The sequence below is a fragment of the Porites lutea genome, chromosome 14 (assembly GCF_958299795.1).
Source record: "Porites lutea chromosome 14, jaPorLute2.1, whole genome shotgun sequence".
NCBI classification, from domain to species: Eukaryota; Metazoa; Cnidaria; class Anthozoa; order Scleractinia; family Poritidae; genus Porites; species Porites lutea.
In genome coordinates, this window is record NC_133214.1 from 1,856,075 (window position 1) to 1,876,751 (window position 20,677).

Consider the following 20,677-nt stretch of genomic DNA (forward strand, 5'->3'; position numbering starts at 1 on the left):
GATGAAAGCATGAAAAGATGCATGTCTACCTCTGAGCCATTTTTAGCTGTTATGAAAGGAATGTGGCCGAGACGCCCCTTGGGTTGATGTGAACTGCTTTATCCTTGATCCAGCTCTGGTTCAAAAACTACCTGAGTTGGTGGGTCCAACGTGTTGGGGCTGATGGGGCAGCCTCGCAATGGGCCCCTGTTACCTTTGGCGTTTCGGAAAGTCTCCTTGGTCCACTACTGTTTAGAAGAATCATTAATGATCTCCCGAATGCCTCCGAAGGCAAGGTTATGACTAAAAACAACGAGAAGTCTAAAGACAACTGAAATTTTAAGCCGACTAGACCTCTTTTCTTGTGCCAACGTTGACAACCAGCAGGATCTTCGTCCACGGTATTTGCATTTTATTTCTTTATCACTCTCTCGAACTGGGGCGAATGGAGTAAAGACAAGATTAGCTTTAATAGAAAAAAACTGAATGCAAGGCTGACAATGCACGGCAAAGGGCTGATATATTTGGGCACAATATTTGGGGTACCCAAACTCGCCTTTCTCGAAAGAAAATACTATAATTAACGACTCCTAAAATAAAGCAACAGTTCGTTGAGTGGACCTCTACATTCAAAAGTCTTTATTCAGCTTAAATGCTTTGAAATGAAAAGCACTGAGTGTTACGCGGAAGACGAACCACGTGATATACAGTTATAACCTTGTGGACGCGCACCTCCCAACTACCCCTTCCCTAAGCCAACATTTTGCCCTAAGGGAGAAGTAAGTGTGAATGTTGGCTTAGGGGAGGGGTAGGTGGGCAGTTTCCCAGAAACGTATAATGATCAAAGATCTCAGAGTTACCATCTCTATCTCCCTCTCTTGGGACACGCACTTGATACTATCGTCGCCAAGGCCAACAATCTCCTTGGATCTCTGAAGTGGGCCTGCCCTCTCTCAACGGACGTCAATGTGAGGCAGACTCTCTACCTGTTTCTGGTGAAGTCCGAGGTGAAGCACCTGACTCAAGTGTTGTCCCCAAAACCAAAGGCGAGCCACACAAAATGTCCAAATGTCGTAAAAAGATAAACTTGGATGTAGCAAATTTTCAACCAAACAAAAGCACTACTCAGATCTGGGTGACACATCATCAGTATGGAATTTCTGGGCTTTGGACGTGTCATGTCGGGGGAGGGGGGGGGGGAGGGGGGGAAGGGGAAACAGTTGTAGCGTCGGGAAACGTCGGCTTTTTTATTTCTCAGGCTACTAGTTTTGAGATTTGCTTCGATCAGAGCCAAACCCTCTGTGTGTGTCAAAGAAGATCAACGCCATCTTAACTGTAAATCCTTCTCTCTAGGGATGATATTGTCATCCCAGATTTAAGTTCCTTAAGGATCCAAGGACGATCTTTAGCTCCTAACGGTAGCGGCCACCCACGCCGACTTGAGGAAATCCTAAGAACGTCTGCCAGTGAGGCTACTTCTTAAGAAGCTTCTATCGTGTTTACGTCCTCCCCCAAAACTGGACGAGCGTTGCGTGACGACAAAGAGAACTGACGAGAAGGAGACTGGGTCACGAAAACAGGGAAGCGAAAAGAAAGGTTCATTTTGTCTTCAACATGTTCAGGGTTTGAAGGACTCAGCGGTACACCCGCACCCAAACTTCCTTCAAGTGTGCCTCGCCCGCCCCAGGATAAATCATGCGTTTTTTTTAACAGTACCCTGGTGCTAGTTTCGCTTCACTGGGGATCTTGGATTTCCGCTTAATTGTTACTTCTTATGTTAGCAGGTGTGTAAGCGGGCACCCGTTAAGTCATATAAAGCGGTGGCTGAAGTTTACAGTTTCTGAAGGTGAGTTGGTGAAATCAGCCTTCTGACTGCCGGTAAGGCCATTGCTTTCAATCTATTGAGGGCAGGATATCTTGTTGACTTGGTCAGAAAAAAAGGTTTTTAACCTCAACAAATAGGGAGGCCCTTCCCATGACCAAAATCGAAGTGCTGAGACACTTAAAGTCATTTTGGGCATGAAACAACCGCTCCACCTCAAAACCACCTTAAGCAGGGGCGGATCTAGGGGGAGGGTGCAGGGGGTGCGAACCCCACCCCCTCCCCCCCTGAGATGACCTGCGGTTTTCTAATACAACTGGTATTCTGCAAAAAAAAAAATTTGGTTTATTGGTGTTGAAGTAGAGCAAGAGACGAGTGCACCCCCTCCTGAGAAAAATCCTGGATCCGCCCCTGTTAAGCGGGTCTGAATCCGTTACGGTTTACATACAAAGTTTGACATCTGAGCCCAAGATAAAGTATCTGTGCGCTAAATGGGAATGTATACCCCCCCCCCCTCCCTCTCCCCGCACCATCCCTTTGCTAGATCCATCTCTGCTTTTTCTGTCCCAAAAGCAGTTTGCCCTGCATTTTGCTGGATTAACAGATTGATTTACTAAGGAGGGAGGCCAGGCCGACACTGATAACATTGGTCAAACAGCACTTTAATCATATCAAAAACTAAACTTATATACAAGGATGAATACTTGCAGGAAAGCTAAACATGATGTATCACTCACTTTAAGATAGCAATAACTGCAAAATATAATAATTGTTCTAAGGTGACGCTTACTGTGAATCAGTGGAGCATTATCACAATCATTATACTAATTACATTCCTATAGGAGAATTTCTTCATATCTAGCTGTATGTTTAGTTATCTAAGTTAAATGTAAATGTCCATTAATTTGTTTCAGTCTTCATTATGGGTCATTAATACAAATTGTTACTAACGCTAGGCTTCACGATAAGTGGAGATTTTTTAGGAGTTAGTAAACTGTAATCTATTCTAAACCTTTTTAGCTTTTAGTTCCTTTGGTTTGTTCAAATCACATCCTGTTGCTATGTAAAGCTATAGTAATGACCAAACAAATTTTCTCTTCTCACAAAAACCCACACTATTATTATGAAACAACAAAGCAAAACAGAATAAAACAATATATAAATGAAAACCTACGTACTTCGAGATTGCTTAGAAGTTACCTGATTGCCGAACTCAAAAAAATTTAACTCCTTTTTAAAAAAATCGAAAATATAATGTCAAAGAATGTAGCTCAAATTATTGCTGTTCAGAAAAATATACTTACACATGCTCAGGTAAATACTTTATAGTTTATTTTCCTTGCTTTTGAGAGATTTTTCCCTTGCTGGGTTATTTTGTTAGCTCTAAGGTCTAAGCTTTGTTTCTTTTGCAGTTAGTATGTGTGAGTGCAGTGCTGTCAGTGAAGCGTTTTATACATCCATCAGTTATCTTATTGAGCTTTAAGTTTAGAAAAAGCAATAATGATTAAGTTGTTTAGTTTGTAGTTAGTGTGGTGTTAATCAGTTATCTGATTAAAAGCGAGGTTTAATCTTTTTAGTTCGCAAAAACCCTGATTGTGTTCGTTGCCAGGTAACAACTTCGCAATCTCAATATATCCTAGCGACTGAAGGTTGTTGAAGCTTAAATCAAAATACAAAATTCCTTCAACAGAGAAACATTTACATTGCAGACATGGCTTCGAATTCTACTTTACAGTTTATGTTCCTTGAGGTTAGGAGATTTTTACCTTTATCAGTTATGTTGTTATTATAGAGGTTTAAGCTTTTTAGTTTGCAGTTAGTGTGTGTGAGTGCTGTAGCTAAATGTTTTACTCCTTCATCAGTTATGTTGTTATCCCCGAGGTTTAAGCTGTTTAGTGTGCAGTGTGTGTGTGTGTGAGTGCTGTAGCTAAATGTTTAACCCCTTCATCAGTTATGTTGTTACCCGCGAGGTTTAAGCTGTTTGCTAAATGTTTTACTCCATCATCAGTTATGTTGTTATCCCCGAGGTTTAAGCTGTTTAGTGTGCAGTTTGTGTGTGTGAGTGCTGTAGCTAAATGTTCAACTCCTTCATCAGTTATCTTGTTATACTGGAGGTCTAATCTTTTTAGTTCGCAAAAACCCTGATTGTGTTGGTTGCCAGGTAACAACTTCGCAATCTCAATACATCCTAGCGACTGAACGTTGTTGAAACTTAATTCAAAATTCAAACTTCCTTCAACAGATTTAAGTGCATGCACTAATGCTAAACAGTCGAGAGGTGACAGGTTACAATTATAAAAATCAAGCGCATTACAACCAATTTCCGCCAGTTTCTTTTGAACTTCTCGATCAGAGGCTTTGTTCTCATACATGCAATTGAATAGCGTCACCACTAATAACCTGTCTTCATGGTCAGCTGGCCAACTGGTCAGTGTTTTAGTTCGTTCCTTTGAATCTTCATTCATCTTGATGTCAACTTCATCAGTAAAAGTTTTTGAGGGAAGAAGGTCGCTGAAAATATCTGTTGATTGTTCTTCTTTTTCAGCCAGCAGTCCAGCCACAAACTGCATCACAACCTTCCACGCGCCATCCCGGATGTGATCGGAAACAAACTTCTGCAGGTCTTCGGAGCTGTACGTATCCACCAAATACTTCGCTGCTAAGAACTCCTGTATCGTCAGGTGCATAAAACAGTATTGTTCTCTTCTCTCTGCTAAAGGATCGTCTCTAGTTTCAGGTAAACGGTGAAACAGGCCATTACTCGCTAGGTTGTTGACTTCAGCTGATTCAAAAATCAGTTTTCCTTCGTTAATTCCATCAAAAGCAATTTTTCCAAGGCCAGTGAACTCGAGTTGCACAGAGGAAGACAGTTTCTTAAATGGGTCAAGAAAATTGTTTTCCGCGTTGTTCACTTCTTTAGAGTGGCCGTGACGAAAGTAAAAGTACTTGACAGCGATGGAGTATATTTTGGTTAGTGTTGTAGGAAGTAGCCGGCCAGGGCTAGCGGATTTGCAAAGAACTTGAAACAAGCAGGAACAAATGATGAAACAATTCACGGGAACGTAGCAAAAGGATAAGAGATTAAGGTTACTGCTGATGTGCTGCTTTATGGTGTTTGCTTTCTGGTCATCGCCTTTGGTGAACTTCTGCACATACTCATCCACTTGCTCAGTTGTAAATCCCAGAATTTCAACTGTTTTGTCAAAGCGAAGACTTCTCATAAATGACACAGCATTGGGCCTTGTGGTAGTTAAGACTGTGGCACCGGGAAGAATGTCTCCGGATGCTATTTTCTTGAAGAGGAAATGAATAGGCATGCTCTCCTGTTCATTGTCTTTGTACAAATTGCTTTCGTTATCGATTTTAGTCTTACCAGAATATTCGTCAAATCCATCAAAAATCACAAGTACTTTGTTTGGGTTTTGACGAATGTAGTTCCAGACCTCTTCGGTTAGATCTTCTTTGGAATACTCTGAGTTACTCAGAAGCTCACGAAGACTGAGTTTTTGGTCTTGCTTGGAGTTAAATCTCCTTAGCTTGATGAGGAAAGCGACTTTCAAATCCACTGGTGATTTCTGTGCATCACTGAACAAGTTATCGGAAGCCCAGTTGCGGAGAATCTTCGTGCTAAACATAGTTTTTCCAATTCCAGGACGACCAACAACAAGTATCTTCTGTTTTTGAGCATCAAAAATATCTCCTGGTTGTGTTGGTCGCGAGTTTTTCGTGGGTGTGGGGTACTCTTCTAGTCGTTTCTCTCTATCTCCAGCAATCAAGTTATGCATATTAACTCTTCCCTTGTGAATAACCAAATTGGTGTAGATTTGGTCAAGTGTTTGATCTCTTTGAGAGCCTTCACCTGGATTAGGATCAAAAGGATCTTTATCATCAGATCGTTCCGTTTTTCTTTTGACATATTCCTTCATATTTTCGATGAAGGTTGAGATGGATGTTTGTTCGTCTGTTGGAGTGGGGTTGATTGATGAGCCATGAGAAGCGTTGCTGGACGCCGTGGTTGACGTGTTTGATGGCGGCAGTTCGGTTCGATTGTCAATATGCGGTTCTGGCGGGGATTCATTGCAGGGTTGAACGGTAGATGAAGGATTGGTGTGATCGTCGTCGTTGTTAGATAAAGGACCCAGGTCGATTCCTGTAGAAGGCGTAGAATCTGAATTTGACGTATTCGAACTCAGATAATATTTATGAAATATCTGGTCCTCCGTAAAGGCATCGAAGCTGCTTACTTTTCTTGTACACCATAACAACATGAACAGAGACTCGATAAACACAAGAGATGCAAAAGTTCCAGTTACAACGATCACGGCATCAGCCCAGAAGGTCTTCTTAGCTGCTCGTTGATTATGACATTCGTATGACGTTTGCGTTTGTGTTTCGTTGCGAGACCCACTGGCCGTGATGTCTGAAAACTTCTCGTCGCTCGTTAAGTTACATTTGAAGTTCGAGGGAAAGCTGGGAGGATAAAGTAATTTGGTCTGCAGAAGGACAAAAGAAATCCCGAGAGCAAATCTGACAAAAAGTTGCAAACAGTATGCTTTGAATAGCTTTTTACGGGGAGTTTGCCGTTCTATCAGATTCTCGTTTCTAGGCCGGTTGTTTTCAAGTTCCTCAACTTTCGATTTTACCGCTTGTGAGTATATTCCACAAACACTTGCAGTAACAAGAAAGTTAATAATCACGAATCCATAAACAGGGAATTTGTTGTATTGTTTATCGTACTGTTCGTAACACTTTCCACGAATGAGTTCCTTGTCGCCATTTGAGCCACAACGAAAGTCAAATCTCGGTTCGCTGTTTTCAATGTCTAGAAAGAGTGCTGATAGGATAATTCCGAGCAAAACCCAAAATACATTTGCCACAAAACTGAACCAGTGGAGGGTTTTAGGAGCAAGCAAATCTTTGAGACCTTCCATGTTGTATGCCTCACGATTTCTCGCTTATGAGCTACAAACGCTTGCATTTAGCTTTTGTATTCTATTAGAAATAATGGAACGAGGAAAATGATTCAGATGTAGTCAACCGTGGCTGCTTGGTATATTTGAATCACAAAAACACTGTTTGCTGAACATTCGCGTCAGGTCAAAGTTTTCGTATCTCAAATATTCGGTACTATTGTTAGAAATGCGCATAAACTGGTCATAGCCTTTCTGTCTGTGAGCAATCATTCGACATGAGGTACAGAATTTTCTGCTGCACTTGTCCGCGAACAGGTTCTCGTGACAGCCACACCTGTGTTGCGAACTATACGAACCATTCTTGAAATATTTGTGGCAAATTTTAAAATCGCCGTGGGCGTGAATCCTTTAGTTTCCAACAGAGAGCCGAGATTAAACGTTCCATCCTTGCTCGAACGAGGTTATGCACTCCCCTGTGTGACAATTGCGAAATCAAAAACGAGGGAAAGCGAGTGAAGAAATTTGGTCAAACTTGGCTGACTCTGGCAGTGCAACTATTTTGGTACGAACTTTTTTTGTATTTTTTGACTCTGAAGATGACTACCGCACAGGTTGTCGAAACGTCAGTCACTGTCAACAACAACAGTCCTATTCAGGACTACGTTCATCCGGACGATCAAACTCAACCTTTTGAAATGACTCCTGGGTTCAAACCTTTCACAGTTGTATATTAACTGTTGCTATTTTTGCGTGCGTGTCAGGCCAAAGAACGTCCTGTCTCTCTCTCTCCCTGTTTCGTTTTCATTGTTCCCCGATGAAGATTAGGCCAGGACAAGCTGAGAAAAATGAAAAAGTGAGTTCAGTTTATAGGTGAAGGTAATCGACAATAGCTGAAAAGATGCGTGCCTCTGATACGGAAAGCGGCCGAGAAGCCTCGGGAGATGAGGTTGAAGTTTGTACTTTCCCAGTTACGCACGTGTACACATGAAAGTAAAAACATTTTCGTTTTCTTCAAACCCTTAAGTTTTATGGTGAGGAAGAGTCAGTCGAATCCAACCCCGTAAAACTCGGTGGGGTCAGTTTTAATCTTGTACCCAGATCCCACTCTGACCGTGGAAGATCTGGGTACGAGATAAGGGGAAGACAGAAACGGGCCCTTTAAAGTGCATGTAAAAAATACTGAAAAATATTAATTCGTTAAATATTTTTTTCTCAAAAACATCTTTATAAAACTACAATGTCTGATGTCTTTTCTTTGTGTAATAGTGATAACTGGTTGCAAAGAATTAATTACATTTTCCTCATGTATTTTCCTACTTTTTAGACTTTGTCGCCATTTGAGCCACAACGAGAGTCAAATTCAAATCTCGATTTGCTGTTTTCAGTGTTTAGAAGGATTGCTGATAGGATAATTCCGAGCAAAATCCAACATACATTTGCCACATAACTGAACCAGTGGAGTGTTTTACGAGAGATCAAATCTATTATTTCTTGCACATCCACTGTCTCTCGATTTCTTGCTCAACGAACAAAAAATGCTTGCATTTTGCTTTTGTATTCTCGAGGAAAATGATTCAGATGTAGTCAACCGTGGCTGCTTGGTATATTTGCATCACAAAAACTCTGTTTGTTGAACATTCGCGTCAGGTCAAAGTTTTTGATCTCGAATATTCGGTATTATTGTTAGAAATGTGCCTAAACTGGTCAGAGCCTTTCTGTTTGTGAGCAATCATTCAACATGAGGTACAGAATTTTCTGCTGCTCAGGTTCTCCTAACAGCCACACCTGTGTTGCGAGCTATACGAACCATTCTCGAAATATTTGTGGCAAATTTAAAAATCGCCGTGGGCGTGGATCCTTTAGTTTCCAACGGAGAGCCGAGATTAAACGTTCCATCCTTGCTCGAACCAGGTTAAAACATGCATTTTTCTCCCAAAATTCGACACATTCCCCTACCGTGTGAAAATTGCGATATCAAAAACGGGAGAAAGCAAGTGAAGAAATTTGGTCAACGTTGGCGGACTCTGACAGTGCAATTTTCGTATGTTTTTTCACCGTTGCTATTTTTGCGTGCGTGTCAGGCCAAAGAACTTCCTATCTCTTTGTCTCTTTCTTTTTTTATTGTTCCCCGATGAAGATTAGGCCAGGACAGGCTGAGAAAAATGAAAAAAGCCAGTTCACTTTATAGAGCATTTTCACTCACGTGGCCAGCATCTATGCTATTTTTTTGGAACAAAAGAAAGCATTTACATGAGAAAAGAGCTCAAATCCCACAGGATTTTCTGGGTACACCAACATGGCCGCCTTTCATTGTTTTGGAACACCAATATGGCCGCCGTGACGTCATGTGAAAACGCTTTATAGGTTAAGACAATCGACAATTGCTGAAAAGATGAAAAGATGCGTGCCTTAGCTCTGAGACGGAATGTGGCCGAGAAGCCTCGGGGGGATGAGGTTGAAGTTTGTACTTTCCCAGTTACGCATGTGTACACATGAAAATAAAAACATATTCGTTTTCTTCAAGAGCTGAGCAAGGGTCTGTCGAGTCCAACCCCGCAAATTTGCCACATAACTGAACCAATGGAGTGTTTTACGAGAGACCAAATCTATTATTTCTTGCATGTCGACTGTCTCTCGATTCCTTGCTTAACGAACAACAAATGCTTGCATTTAACTTTTGTATTCTCGAGCAAAATGATTTAGATGTAGTCAACCGTTGCTCCTTGGTATATTTGAATCACAAAAACACTGTTTGTTGAACATTCGCGTCAGGTCGAAGTTTTCGCATCTCGAATATTCGGTATTATTGTTAGAAATGCGCAGCTATACGTATCATGAATATTTGGGAAAATTTATACATCGCCGTAGGCGAGAATCCTTTCGTTTCCAACGGAGAGCCGAGATTAAACCACGTTCCATCCTTTCAGTGAAGAAATTTGGTCAACCTTGACTACTTCTGACAGTGCAATATTTGGTATGTATATTAAGGTGACTCGACCCAGTTTTTTGGGGGGGGATACCATCCTACTTTGAAGCTCTCTGGTATCCCCACCTTTACTTTTATCGTAAGTCTAACACATAGAATGGATAACATATAGATCAATCTACAATATAACATAAAATTTTGGGCGATCGGAGTAAATGTCACGTGGTTATAATGCCACGCCCCTTTGAGGTCTGAGTCGAAAATCTGCTGTTGCCGGGATTTTTTCGTGAAAATCTCTCGGCTACGCATAGTGCGCATTAGTGCCTTACGCTGAACAGAGTTTCACCAAAATCGCAAAGACCCAATTCGAGAAATTCAGCGGTTTCCAAATTTAGGTCATAATTTATGCGAAAATGATAAGCAAACTTAACACGGATTATATCTAATAAACTATGAGATTCATCTCTTTATTTTGGGCATCGTTATAACAGATGGGTCCTTGCAAGTCAGCAAAACGCTTTAGGGCCTTGTAAATGCGCGCGATTTCGAGCAAAGCAAACATATAGAAATTATAGTTTTCGCTATTTGTTGACGTTTGTCAGCGTTTAAGAGTCCTTCTCACGAAAAAAGCATTTTCTTAAAAATTCGTAGTTTTTTTTCCTTCAAATTTTTTCAGGGCCACAATTGATTAACTAACTACCCGGACTCTGAATTTCATGGTCATTGAAAAACTGTGACATTATCTTCTTTAAGCCCAAACTTGAGTAAACATTGAAGATTTTTAGCGTTTTGGCTGAGTTTGTGCTTTGGGAGTTGTCTATTGTTTCTAGTCTGTCATTATACAGCATTCTTGTTCAGCACGCGTGCAATGACCACGCTTGGCTGACTTCCGAATGCTCACCGAGATATTCCCGTCACGAGTTGGTTTAATTATTGGCTTGCATTAAACCTATGAAAAAAATGATATTTTTTAAATAGTAAGTAGATTTAGTGTGTAGCACTTCTTGATATTTTTTCAAAGGCACAAGAAGCATGAGAATTGATTAAAAATTGTGAGTTAAACCTCTATGTATCACGCGATGGCCTGTCTCACTGTACCAAAATTATTATATCTCAAAATATATATTCACAAAAAAATGCCGGCGACAGCAGATTTTCGACTCAGACCTCAAAGGGGCGTGGCATTATAACCACGTGACCTTTACTCCGATCGCCCAAAATTTTATGTTATATTGTAGATTGATCTATATGTTATCCATTCTATGTGTTAGACTTACGATAAAAGTAAAGGTGGGGATACCAGAGAGCTTCAAAGTAGGATGGTACCCCCCCAAAAAAACTGGGTCGAGTTACCTTAACTGTTGCTATTTTTGCGTGGTCTTGCGTGCGTGTCAGGCCAAAGAACTTCCTGTCACTCTCATTCTCTTTTTTTTCATTGTTCCATTATGAAGATTAGGCCAGGACAGGCTGAGAAAAATGAAAAAGTGAGTTTAGTTTATAGGTTAAGACAATCGACAATAACTGAAAAGATGAAAAGATGCGTGCCTTAGCTCTGAGACGGAATGTGGCCGAGAAGCCTCGGGGGATGAGGTTGAAGTTTGTACTTTCCCAGTACGCTTGTGTACAAATGAAAGTAAAAACAGGTTCGTTTTCTTCAAGAGCTTAAAGTTTTACTGTGAGCAAGAGTCAGTCAAGTCCAACCCCGTAAAACTCAAGAAATTTGATCATATCACCCCTGTATTGATTCAACTGCATTGGTTACCTCTTTACTTTCGGATTCTTTTTAAAGTTTTATTGTTAGTTTATAAGGCGCTAAATGGTATGGCACCATTATATATCACGGAATTACTTAGTTATCGTACATGTTCACGTACGCTACGCTCTACTGATCAAAAACTTCTGGCAGTTCCGAAGTCAAGACTTAAAACATACGGAGACAGGGCCTTCTCCGTTGCTGCACCTAAACTCTGGAACGAGCTGCAATTAGATCTTAGAAGTTTAGATACAATTAATTTATTCAAGAGACACTTAAAGACTGATCTTTTTAAAAAAGCATATAATGTTTAACTTTTTGATAATTTCGAATAGGATTTATTGTGATATTTTTATACATAAGACTGCAAATAGGTTTTTAATTTATTTATAATTTATTACCAGTGGTATCTTTTTAATTATTTTAATGTTATGAATTGTAAAGCGCTTTGGTCAATTAGTGGAGTTAGCGCTATATAAATTATGTTATTATTAATCTTGTACCAAGATACCACACTGGGCGTGGAAGACCTGGGTACGAGAAGATTAAAACGGGCCCTTTAAAGTGCATGTAAAAAATACTGAAAAATATTAATTCGTTTAATATTTTCTCTTCTAAAAAACATGTTAATAAAAATACAATATCTGATGTCTTTTCTTCGTGTAATAGTGATAACTGGTTGCAATGGCGGAATTAATTACATTTTCCTCATGTATTTCCCAATTTTGTAGAGCTTGTCGCCATTTGAGCCACAACGAAAGTCAAATCTCGATTCGCTGTTTTTAATGTCTAGAAAGATTGCTGATAGGATAATTCCGAGCACAATCCAACAGAAATTTGCTGAATCAGTGGAGTGTTTTACGAGAGACCAAATCTATTATTTGTTGCATGTCGACTGTCTCTCGATTTCTTGCTTAACGAACGAATGATGCTTGCATTTAACTTTTGTTTTCTATTAGAAATTATAGAACGAGGAAACTAATTCAGATGTAGTCAACCATGGCTGTTTGGTATATTTGAATCACAAAAACACTGTTTGTTGAAAATTCGCGTCAGGTCAAAGTTTTCGTATCTCGAATATTCGGTATTATTGTTAGAAATGCGCGTAAATTTCTGTTTCTGAGCAATCATTCAATATGAAGCATAAGATTTTCTGCTGCACTCGGCCGCGAACAGGCTCTCCTGACAGCCACAACTGTGTTGAGAGCTGTACGTACTATTCTTGAAATATCTGAGGCCAATTTAAATATCGCCTTAGGCGTGAATCCTTTCGTCTCCAGCTGAGTGTCGAGATTAAACGTTCCATCCTTGCACGAACGAGGTTTAAACCTGCCTTTTTCTCCCACAATCCGACACATTCCCCCACCATGTGGTAATTACGATATCAAAAACGGGCGAAAGCAAGTGAAGAAATTTGGTCAACCTTGGTTGACTCTGACAGTGCAAATTTGGTATGTATATTAACTGTTGCTATTTTTGGGTGCGTGTCAGGCCAAAGAACTTCTTGTCTCTATCTCTATCTGTTTCGTTTTCAATGTTCCCCGATGAAGATGAGGCCAGGACAGGCTGAGAAAAAATGAAAAAGCCAGTTCACTTTATAGGTTAAGACAATCGACAATAGCTGAAAAGATGAAAAGATGCGTGCTCTGATACGGAATGTGGCCGAGAAGCCTCGGGGTATGAGGCTGAAGTTTGTACTTTCCCAGTTATACGCACGTGTACACATGGAAGGGAAAACATATTCGTTTTCTTCAAAAGCTTAAGGTTTTATTGTGAGCAAGAGTCAGTCAAGTCCAACCCCGTAAAACTCGGTGGAGTCAGTTTTAATCTTGTACCCAGATCCCACTCTGGCCGTGGAAGATCTGAGTACGAGATAAGGGGAAGATTAAAACGAGCCCTTTAAAGTGCATGTAAAAAATACTGAAAAATATTAATTCGTTTAATATTAATTTTCTCTTCTCAAAAATATGTTTATAAAAATACAATACGATGTCTTTTCTTTGTGTAATAGTGATAACTGGTTGCAAAGAAGTAATTACATTTTCCTCATGTATTTCTCTACTTTTTAGACCAGCCACTATAATTTTCATGGCTAAAATTACTTTTTCTCTCTCTCCCCAAGTTTTGGGGAGTGAGAAAACAGTCGATATTTCCCGATGCTACCACTGGTTTCCTGCGAAATGACTTCTGAGGATCGACTACAGAAATCAGTTCCATAGTGATGACGTGTCACTGTCCAGATCTGGATAGTGACACGTCATCAGTATGGAATTTCTGAGCTCCTTCTTCAGACTTCGTCTCCCGGGGAAACCAATGGTAGCGTCTGGAAATGTCGGCCGTTGTGTCAGGCTACCAGTTTTTGTGGTTGGGTTCAATCAGAACCAAACCCTTTTTAGTATCAATGTAAAGTTATCTCTAAAATTCTGGGCCCAGTTGTTCGAAAGCCGATTAGCGCTTAACCTGGGGTTAAATTTACCCCGGGTTTCTTTTTATTGAGTTTGAAAGCGTTTTCTCGGATAATTTTTTGTGCTATTTTTAGAGCTTCCAATCATCAACTTGTAGACAAAAGGAATTAAAACTGAAATGGTTTTTAAGCTTTCAAATCTGAATTCAAATCTCGCACTAACCCTGGGTTATCTTAACCCAGCTTTGAACAACTCGGCCCTGGATTATAAGTTTCTGGGTAACTGCGCACCTACCCCTCCCCTATGCCAACATTTTAACCTAAACGAGAAGTAAGTGTTAATGTTGGCTTAGGGGAGAGGCAGGTGGGCAGTTTCCCAGAAACTTATAACGACCCAAAATGAAATTGTCATCCCAGAGGTACCATCCTCAAGGATGCTCTTCAGCTCGTAAAGTAGCCTCCTATGCCGACGTGATGAAGTGGAAACCTTCAACAAGGGAGGCTACTCCTTAAGGTGCTTCTACCGTCCTTATGATCCTTCTTGATAAGGGAGACCTGGTCACGAGAGCAAATCTTTTTTCGCAAGTACCGATCATGCAATTTCAAAACCAAAGCATAAAATATATATATCTGTAGTCTGTTATAGTATTTCTACTTTGACAATCTTACGACTAAATTGTTTCTCCTAATAGGAGATTACTTGTGGCAAATATTGCGCCATATATGTTTACATATAAAATTTTATCAAATTCCTCTCGAAAATTCTCTATTCATACACGTGTTAGATGTAGGTCGATGTATACACAACTTGCCCTTGAATATTCACAGCTTCCCAAACGCGACCCTCAACCACGGAGCTTTTTCTTTGACATTATTCAACATGAACAGGCTGTTCATTGCAGTTTTCTATTCCTGACCTGGAGAAAGTTAGAATTTATCCCTTTGAAAAGCTCAATTTTCATATGTAGGAAATCCTTCCAGTGGAAATCTGTTTACTGCTGTAGCTTTATGCCTAATCCTTTCTGTTACTTCATTACCGCAGAGGCATCAACCTGAGCTCACAGATGTATATATCAGTTGATAACGATAACGCGACCTTTACGTACTGCTATTATGAAGATGTCGTTACCATACCGAACATTTGTTGTGAGACGTGACGTTGCGTTACGTTGATGACGTCATGGATCTGTTTAGTATATTAACAAAGATACTGGATGGCCAGTCCTTGGAAATTTCTCCAAATAGATGGCATTCATTGTGTACTCCTCCTGTTTTTCGTAAAACGAGACCAAATGATCTAGCAATATGAAAATAAAACAGGACGATTACAATTTGGAGGAGCGTGATTGAGGATTGAATAGTAAAATGCAAAACAGGCACGTGGGGACGTAAGATTAAGGTAGAGGTAAGGGATTGCGGTGATGTTTGTGTTTGTTAATTCTAGAGGATAAAATAATCTTGGGAATTGTAATGTTAAGACTGCGGGAATTTAGAACTGCAGTAGAACCAGCTTACTTTGATTTCCCGCAGTAGGTTGGTGTTTTCAAGTCCCATCTACAAGAAAAAACAAACAAGTTAGATTTCAAGATAACCCTTAAAGAAACTTTAATCTCATTACAAAGAACTTCCTCTCAGAAAAAGAGTGGATTGTACCTCTTGTCGCTAGGGTCTATGCCGCAGTAAAGAATATACTTCATGTGGAAATGCTGTCTAAAGAACACTCTGTTGAGAAAAATACAGGAAGGGTTATGTTGTAGGAAAAATAAGATATGTGTGATGAATACAGCATATAGTTATTATGACACAAAGTGTATTATGGTACGCAGTTTGAGGAGATGGTATTATGAGGAACCAAACACATGTAATACTATGGTATGTAGTCAATAAAAGAGGTATTTCATGGAACAACACAAATCTAACACTGCTATAAAGTTTGAGGAGATGGTATTGCGAGGAAGTGGTAGCCAATCTTACTTTCGTTCATTGTCCGTCACCGTCATTCCCTGAGGTGAAACCTTGAAGCTTACAGTGGTGAATTTCTTAGCAGCATCCTCTGTTGACAAGCGCTAAACGGTGCGTTGTATAGTGTTTGCTCTTGTCAGCGTCTCAACATCACACTGCCTCAGATACATTAGCGAACCAACTGAAAGTCGAAAAAAAAAATCAGTGCGCTGAAATTGCTAGCAAATTAATGTTTGATAAAGAGTGCAATCTTGGACATAAGTGAGGTAATTCGGAGAAACCTCAGCAAGGATGGTGCAGTACATTACCTAGTATACATCAGTGATCAGAGACTGCTACAGAGTCAGAGATGTCGTTAAAATGAAAATGTTTCACACTACAACACGGCAGATACCTGCATCCTTTGGCCACGACTGACCGTCCTCAGTGTCAGCAGACTGGGTTTTATCTTCTCCTGAGAGATCTGGAAATAAAAAGAAATATCAACAAACTCAAAACATGTAAATACACTAACAAGTGGACAGCAGAGAGAAAATATGGGATGACCAAAGGAGCGTTTGCAGTGCTCTCATGGTCACCCATTAGCTGGCTGATTTATACAATACGATCTGTCAGCACGATCTGTTGGTCCCCAATAGCCTCAGGAAATGGTCACTTTACATGCTACATACCCTGGCTCCAGAGGGCCTTTCTAGAAATACCTAGGATGAAATACCCTGTGTGGAAGCCCCAATATTCAAATACAAATTCTCCAGACTGATCTACATACATTTTCTTAAAGAATTGGTTAAGAGAATTTGTTTGTAGATCAAAGCTTTTCACATCAGCTGATCATTTTGTTAATTCTCACCAAATTTTCTCTAAACTATGTACTGATAATGTTAAGAGAAAGTTGACTTTAGTCAGTCAGTCTTGGAAAGGGTTAAACTACTGAGACAGGAGATGAACTATCAGGAATTAGGCACCCACGGTAAAATCCAACAAGTGGTCTATTATCAATGCTGCGTTCTGATTGGTTGAGCTACTACTAGGCTATGTGTTATAGCCCACTAGTAGCGAAAAGCGTCAGCTTTGAAAACCAAACCGATGGCAGCTGAATCGCGTTTTGCTAGCTAAAGTTGTTTAATGACTCAATATTTTTGACCAACTAGTTGGATTTTACTAAAACAGTTATTCCTTTCGCCCTCATGACGTCTGAGTCAATAGCCCATTCGGTCTTCAGCCTCATCACATGTGCTATTGACTCAGAGGCCATTCGGGCTCAAGGAATAATTGTTAATTATGCACCCACGGTACATGCTACAAATTATCGTGCCGAAACTATTACATATTGTTTTTTTGTATGTTCACAATGTTTTCTTTATACATCGTTGCAAACTCGGCCAATGAATCACAGCAAGCCAAATGCCCTACACATCCTCCTACTTACCGTTAACTTACCGGATCGATTTAGGTTCCTGGGAAACTGCCCACTTACCCCTCCCCTAAGCTAACATAAACACTTACAATTGACCACTACAGAAAATGCCATAACATACCATAATACTCTTTGTTGGTCACTCCAAAATTTTGCATAAGTATTAATTTCAGTTTCTCTTAGGGCCAATTTAAGTCCCCAGAGATAATGAAAACAATGCTTATGCAAAATTTTGGAGTGACCAACAAAGAGTATTATGGTATGTTATGGCATTTTCTGTAGTGGTCAATATTGGTCAATATTGACCACTATTGGGACTTAAGGGTTTATGCTACATTTTTAAGGGTTCATGGCCCCATGGGTTCAACTCCTGGCTGGAACTCCCAACTTTTAGTCAGTTCTTCTCTCCACACATATCATTCTATTTCAGTATTATTTGATGCTACATAAGCTAGGATAAACAGGATACCTCATATCAGCTATTTCCATTAGAATATCCTGAATAGCTTCCACATTCACCGATGAATCCTTAGCTACTATCTTCTCTCCTCTCCTTCTCTCCTCTATTCTGACAGTATCCATCGCGCATGTACTCACTAGGGTGGTCTGCATCTCATTTCTTGTATCACTAGCAGGGCTAAGAATGTAAACACCACATATGGTTAGTACCAACCCACTCAATTTGGATATTTGCGTTTCACTACTCAATCTAGTGAAATTTTTTCACGAGATCACCAAGGAATAATCCATGATACTGATTAAGATTTTTATACGACCGTCAGACTCTTTGAGGTTACTTAATGTTACTGAGCTTTATTTCAGCTCTTTTCAATAACAGACAGCGTGTTATAAGGTATTTAATTTAAAATTTGTTGCACAACACTTGGCAGCAGGGTGGGGTGGGTGACTACATACCTTCTTTGTGTGCTGGTCTGACCAGACCCCTCAGAGCAAATGTCCTCTAGCCTTGCATATCCCACTTCTTCATCTTCACATGCCTCTTGCGCATGCACTTCTACACTTTCTAAGAAACGATCAGTTCCTGATCACTGATGCAATTAGTTGTCCGCTTCCTTGCCATGGTTGTCTAGAGTGGTCGAAGCCTGGTGAAACTGGTTTGACGGGTGTCCTGCTACTGTTGTGGAGAAAGGTGACATGCTGATGATGGACTCTCCAAATGCTGAGTCCGTCTAGCCAACACTGCTGCTGAATACAGAGAAAAACGTTATCAGAATAACAATCAGTAGTAACCTTTGATTCCAGTGAGTGGAATTTCAGTGTGTGGGAGAAATGCTATTACGTTACAATTCAAATGAAAACTACTTTTCTGTGGTGCTGCTAATTACCCTCCTGTGGTATTGTTTATTGTGCTGTACAAGGTGGTTCGAACTTTTGAGTCTGTGGATGAAATCCTATGGTGTGACCATTCAAATGAAAGCTACTGAGCAGTACTTTCCTGTGGTACTGTTTATTATGCTGTACAAGGTGGTTCGAACTTTTGAGTCTGTGGATGAAATCCTATGGTGTGACCATTCAAATGAACGCTACTGAGCAGTACTTTCCTGTGGTACTGTTTATTATGCTGTACAAGGTGGTTCGAACTTTTGAATCTGTGGATGAAATCCTATGGTGTAACCATTCAAATGAAAGCTACTGAGCAGTACCTTCCTGTGGTACTGTTTATTATGCTGTACAAGATGATTCTAACTTTTTAGTCTGTGGATGAAAACTTGTGGTGTGGCCATTTAAACACAAGCTACCAAGCAATACTTTCGCAGGGTACCATCTATTGTAAGTCTTTTTTGCAAAATAAAATTAAATTTTTTTTTCAGTTGTGTTTACAATTCTTCACTAAAATTTCAGGCTGTGGCTGTGTCTTATTCCTGTAACACAAGAAATTTGCCATTTGAGTAATCAGACATGTGATCTACAATGAAGAATTCACTATCAAACACATAGCTGAGATACTTCAAACTACAACCCTTTCCACATGGAAGTTCCACTCGTGGCAGCTTAAGAAAATAAATATACACCATACCAGAACCTTCATGTTAAGAGCATTAATCCAATAACAGAGTGCATCAAGCTGCCTCCACAAGCCTCTAATACGAAGATGATAATGACTTCAGTAGCTTTTCACAAGTATTAGTTGTTCGTAGACATATTTTGCTAGTGAGGAACATTGAAGAAGAAAAGCTTGTGTTAGAACTGAATGGATGTGATAGCAATCTTCTTTAAGATATTGTGACGCACTTAACACCTTCGATATGACTCAAGGTAAATATACAAAATTCTCCTGAGTAATTCACAAAATCTTTCTAAAAGCAAACAATGAAGAAAATACCGCACTTGACACTTATTTTGCAACTGAAAAACCTTTTAAAGAACAAAACATACCATACCCTTTAATTTACAACTCATATGACTTACTGCTTTTGTTAAACAAACTACATATTACCAACATGTATGACTTGTGTCTCACAACTTTTAACTTCACATCCCTTTACACCAACATATCATACCATGACACTACTCGAGCCATCATAATGAGCAGCAAACTGCTTGATTTGCCAAACTTTTATAGGGACTATTTACTTAACCTCAATAAAAAATTAACTCTTTTATTGCTGGTGATAGCTCCTATCACCTATCAGGGGGTCGCTATGGATAGTTACCATAGCCCACAAATTGTGGAACTGAGTACTTGTTTTAAGATTGAAGGTCCCATAAACCTATACCATGCAGAGCGGCATATACTGAGTGAGCCAAACATGGAGCTTTCTTCCCTTGAGCGCGTGTGTCCATCTGTGAACTCCCAAGGGAACAGAAATGTTTGCCAAAAAAGATATGGCCCTCCTCGCAAAGCCCAGCTTAAATTTTAAGTGACCCTCCCCTTCTTTGGCTACATAAAATTTAATGACCCTCCCCTCCCCCCATTTGCACCAGCCCTCCAGCCACCTCTAATAAATGACAGGTCCCTAAAATGTTACACAAAAAACTAATCCTATTTAATAACTCTACTACTTAAATGTAAATATTATGTCAATATACTTTGAATTCAAAATATACATTTACCAGCTCCGTTTCTCTTTATGTCAGAATAAAGACACTTAATCTTTTTTTCAATTATCCATGTTTTGATTTACCTAGTCCCAAAAGTTAAATTTCATCTGAACTTTACATTACCATTTTTAGATAAACATGTATATATTTTTATCAATATTCCTCATCGGCAATCTTAAACTCTATAATATAGTTTTAATTTTACTATTTCTATAGGAATTTATCAATAAATTCATCCAGATGTTTTACATGCAGCCAGCTACCTCACGTTGCCATTTGTTTTAACACTCCTTTTCCTCACTAGCAGTCAAACAAAAGTTACCACCCTTTTCTTTTAGCTGGCCATATGGAATACGACAAACCGCAACACATACAGGCACAAATCATTTCAGTTTAAACTAAAAGCTTATATTATTATCGCAAATAGAACGATAAATC

At 39.7% G+C, this 20,677-nt stretch overlaps 1 protein-coding gene and 1 pseudogene across 1 annotated transcript; both read right to left on the minus strand.

Moving 5' to 3' along the window:
• Positions 1-2,446: 2,446 nt before the first annotated feature.
• On the minus strand, positions 2,447-7,165 carry LOC140924166 (NACHT, LRR and PYD domains-containing protein 3-like; annotated as a pseudogene).
• A 6,146-nt stretch (positions 7,166-13,311) lies between these two features.
• LOC140924896 (tensin-4-like) lies at positions 13,312-17,290 on the minus strand. The gene is given in 6 exon segments (XM_073374885.1): positions 13,312-15,094; positions 15,313-15,351; positions 15,451-15,519; positions 15,772-15,940; positions 16,154-16,222; positions 17,266-17,290. Coding segments are annotated over 6 exon segments (504 nt in total). The 3' UTR covers positions 13,312-14,961.
• Positions 17,291-20,677: the final 3,387 nt, after the last annotated feature.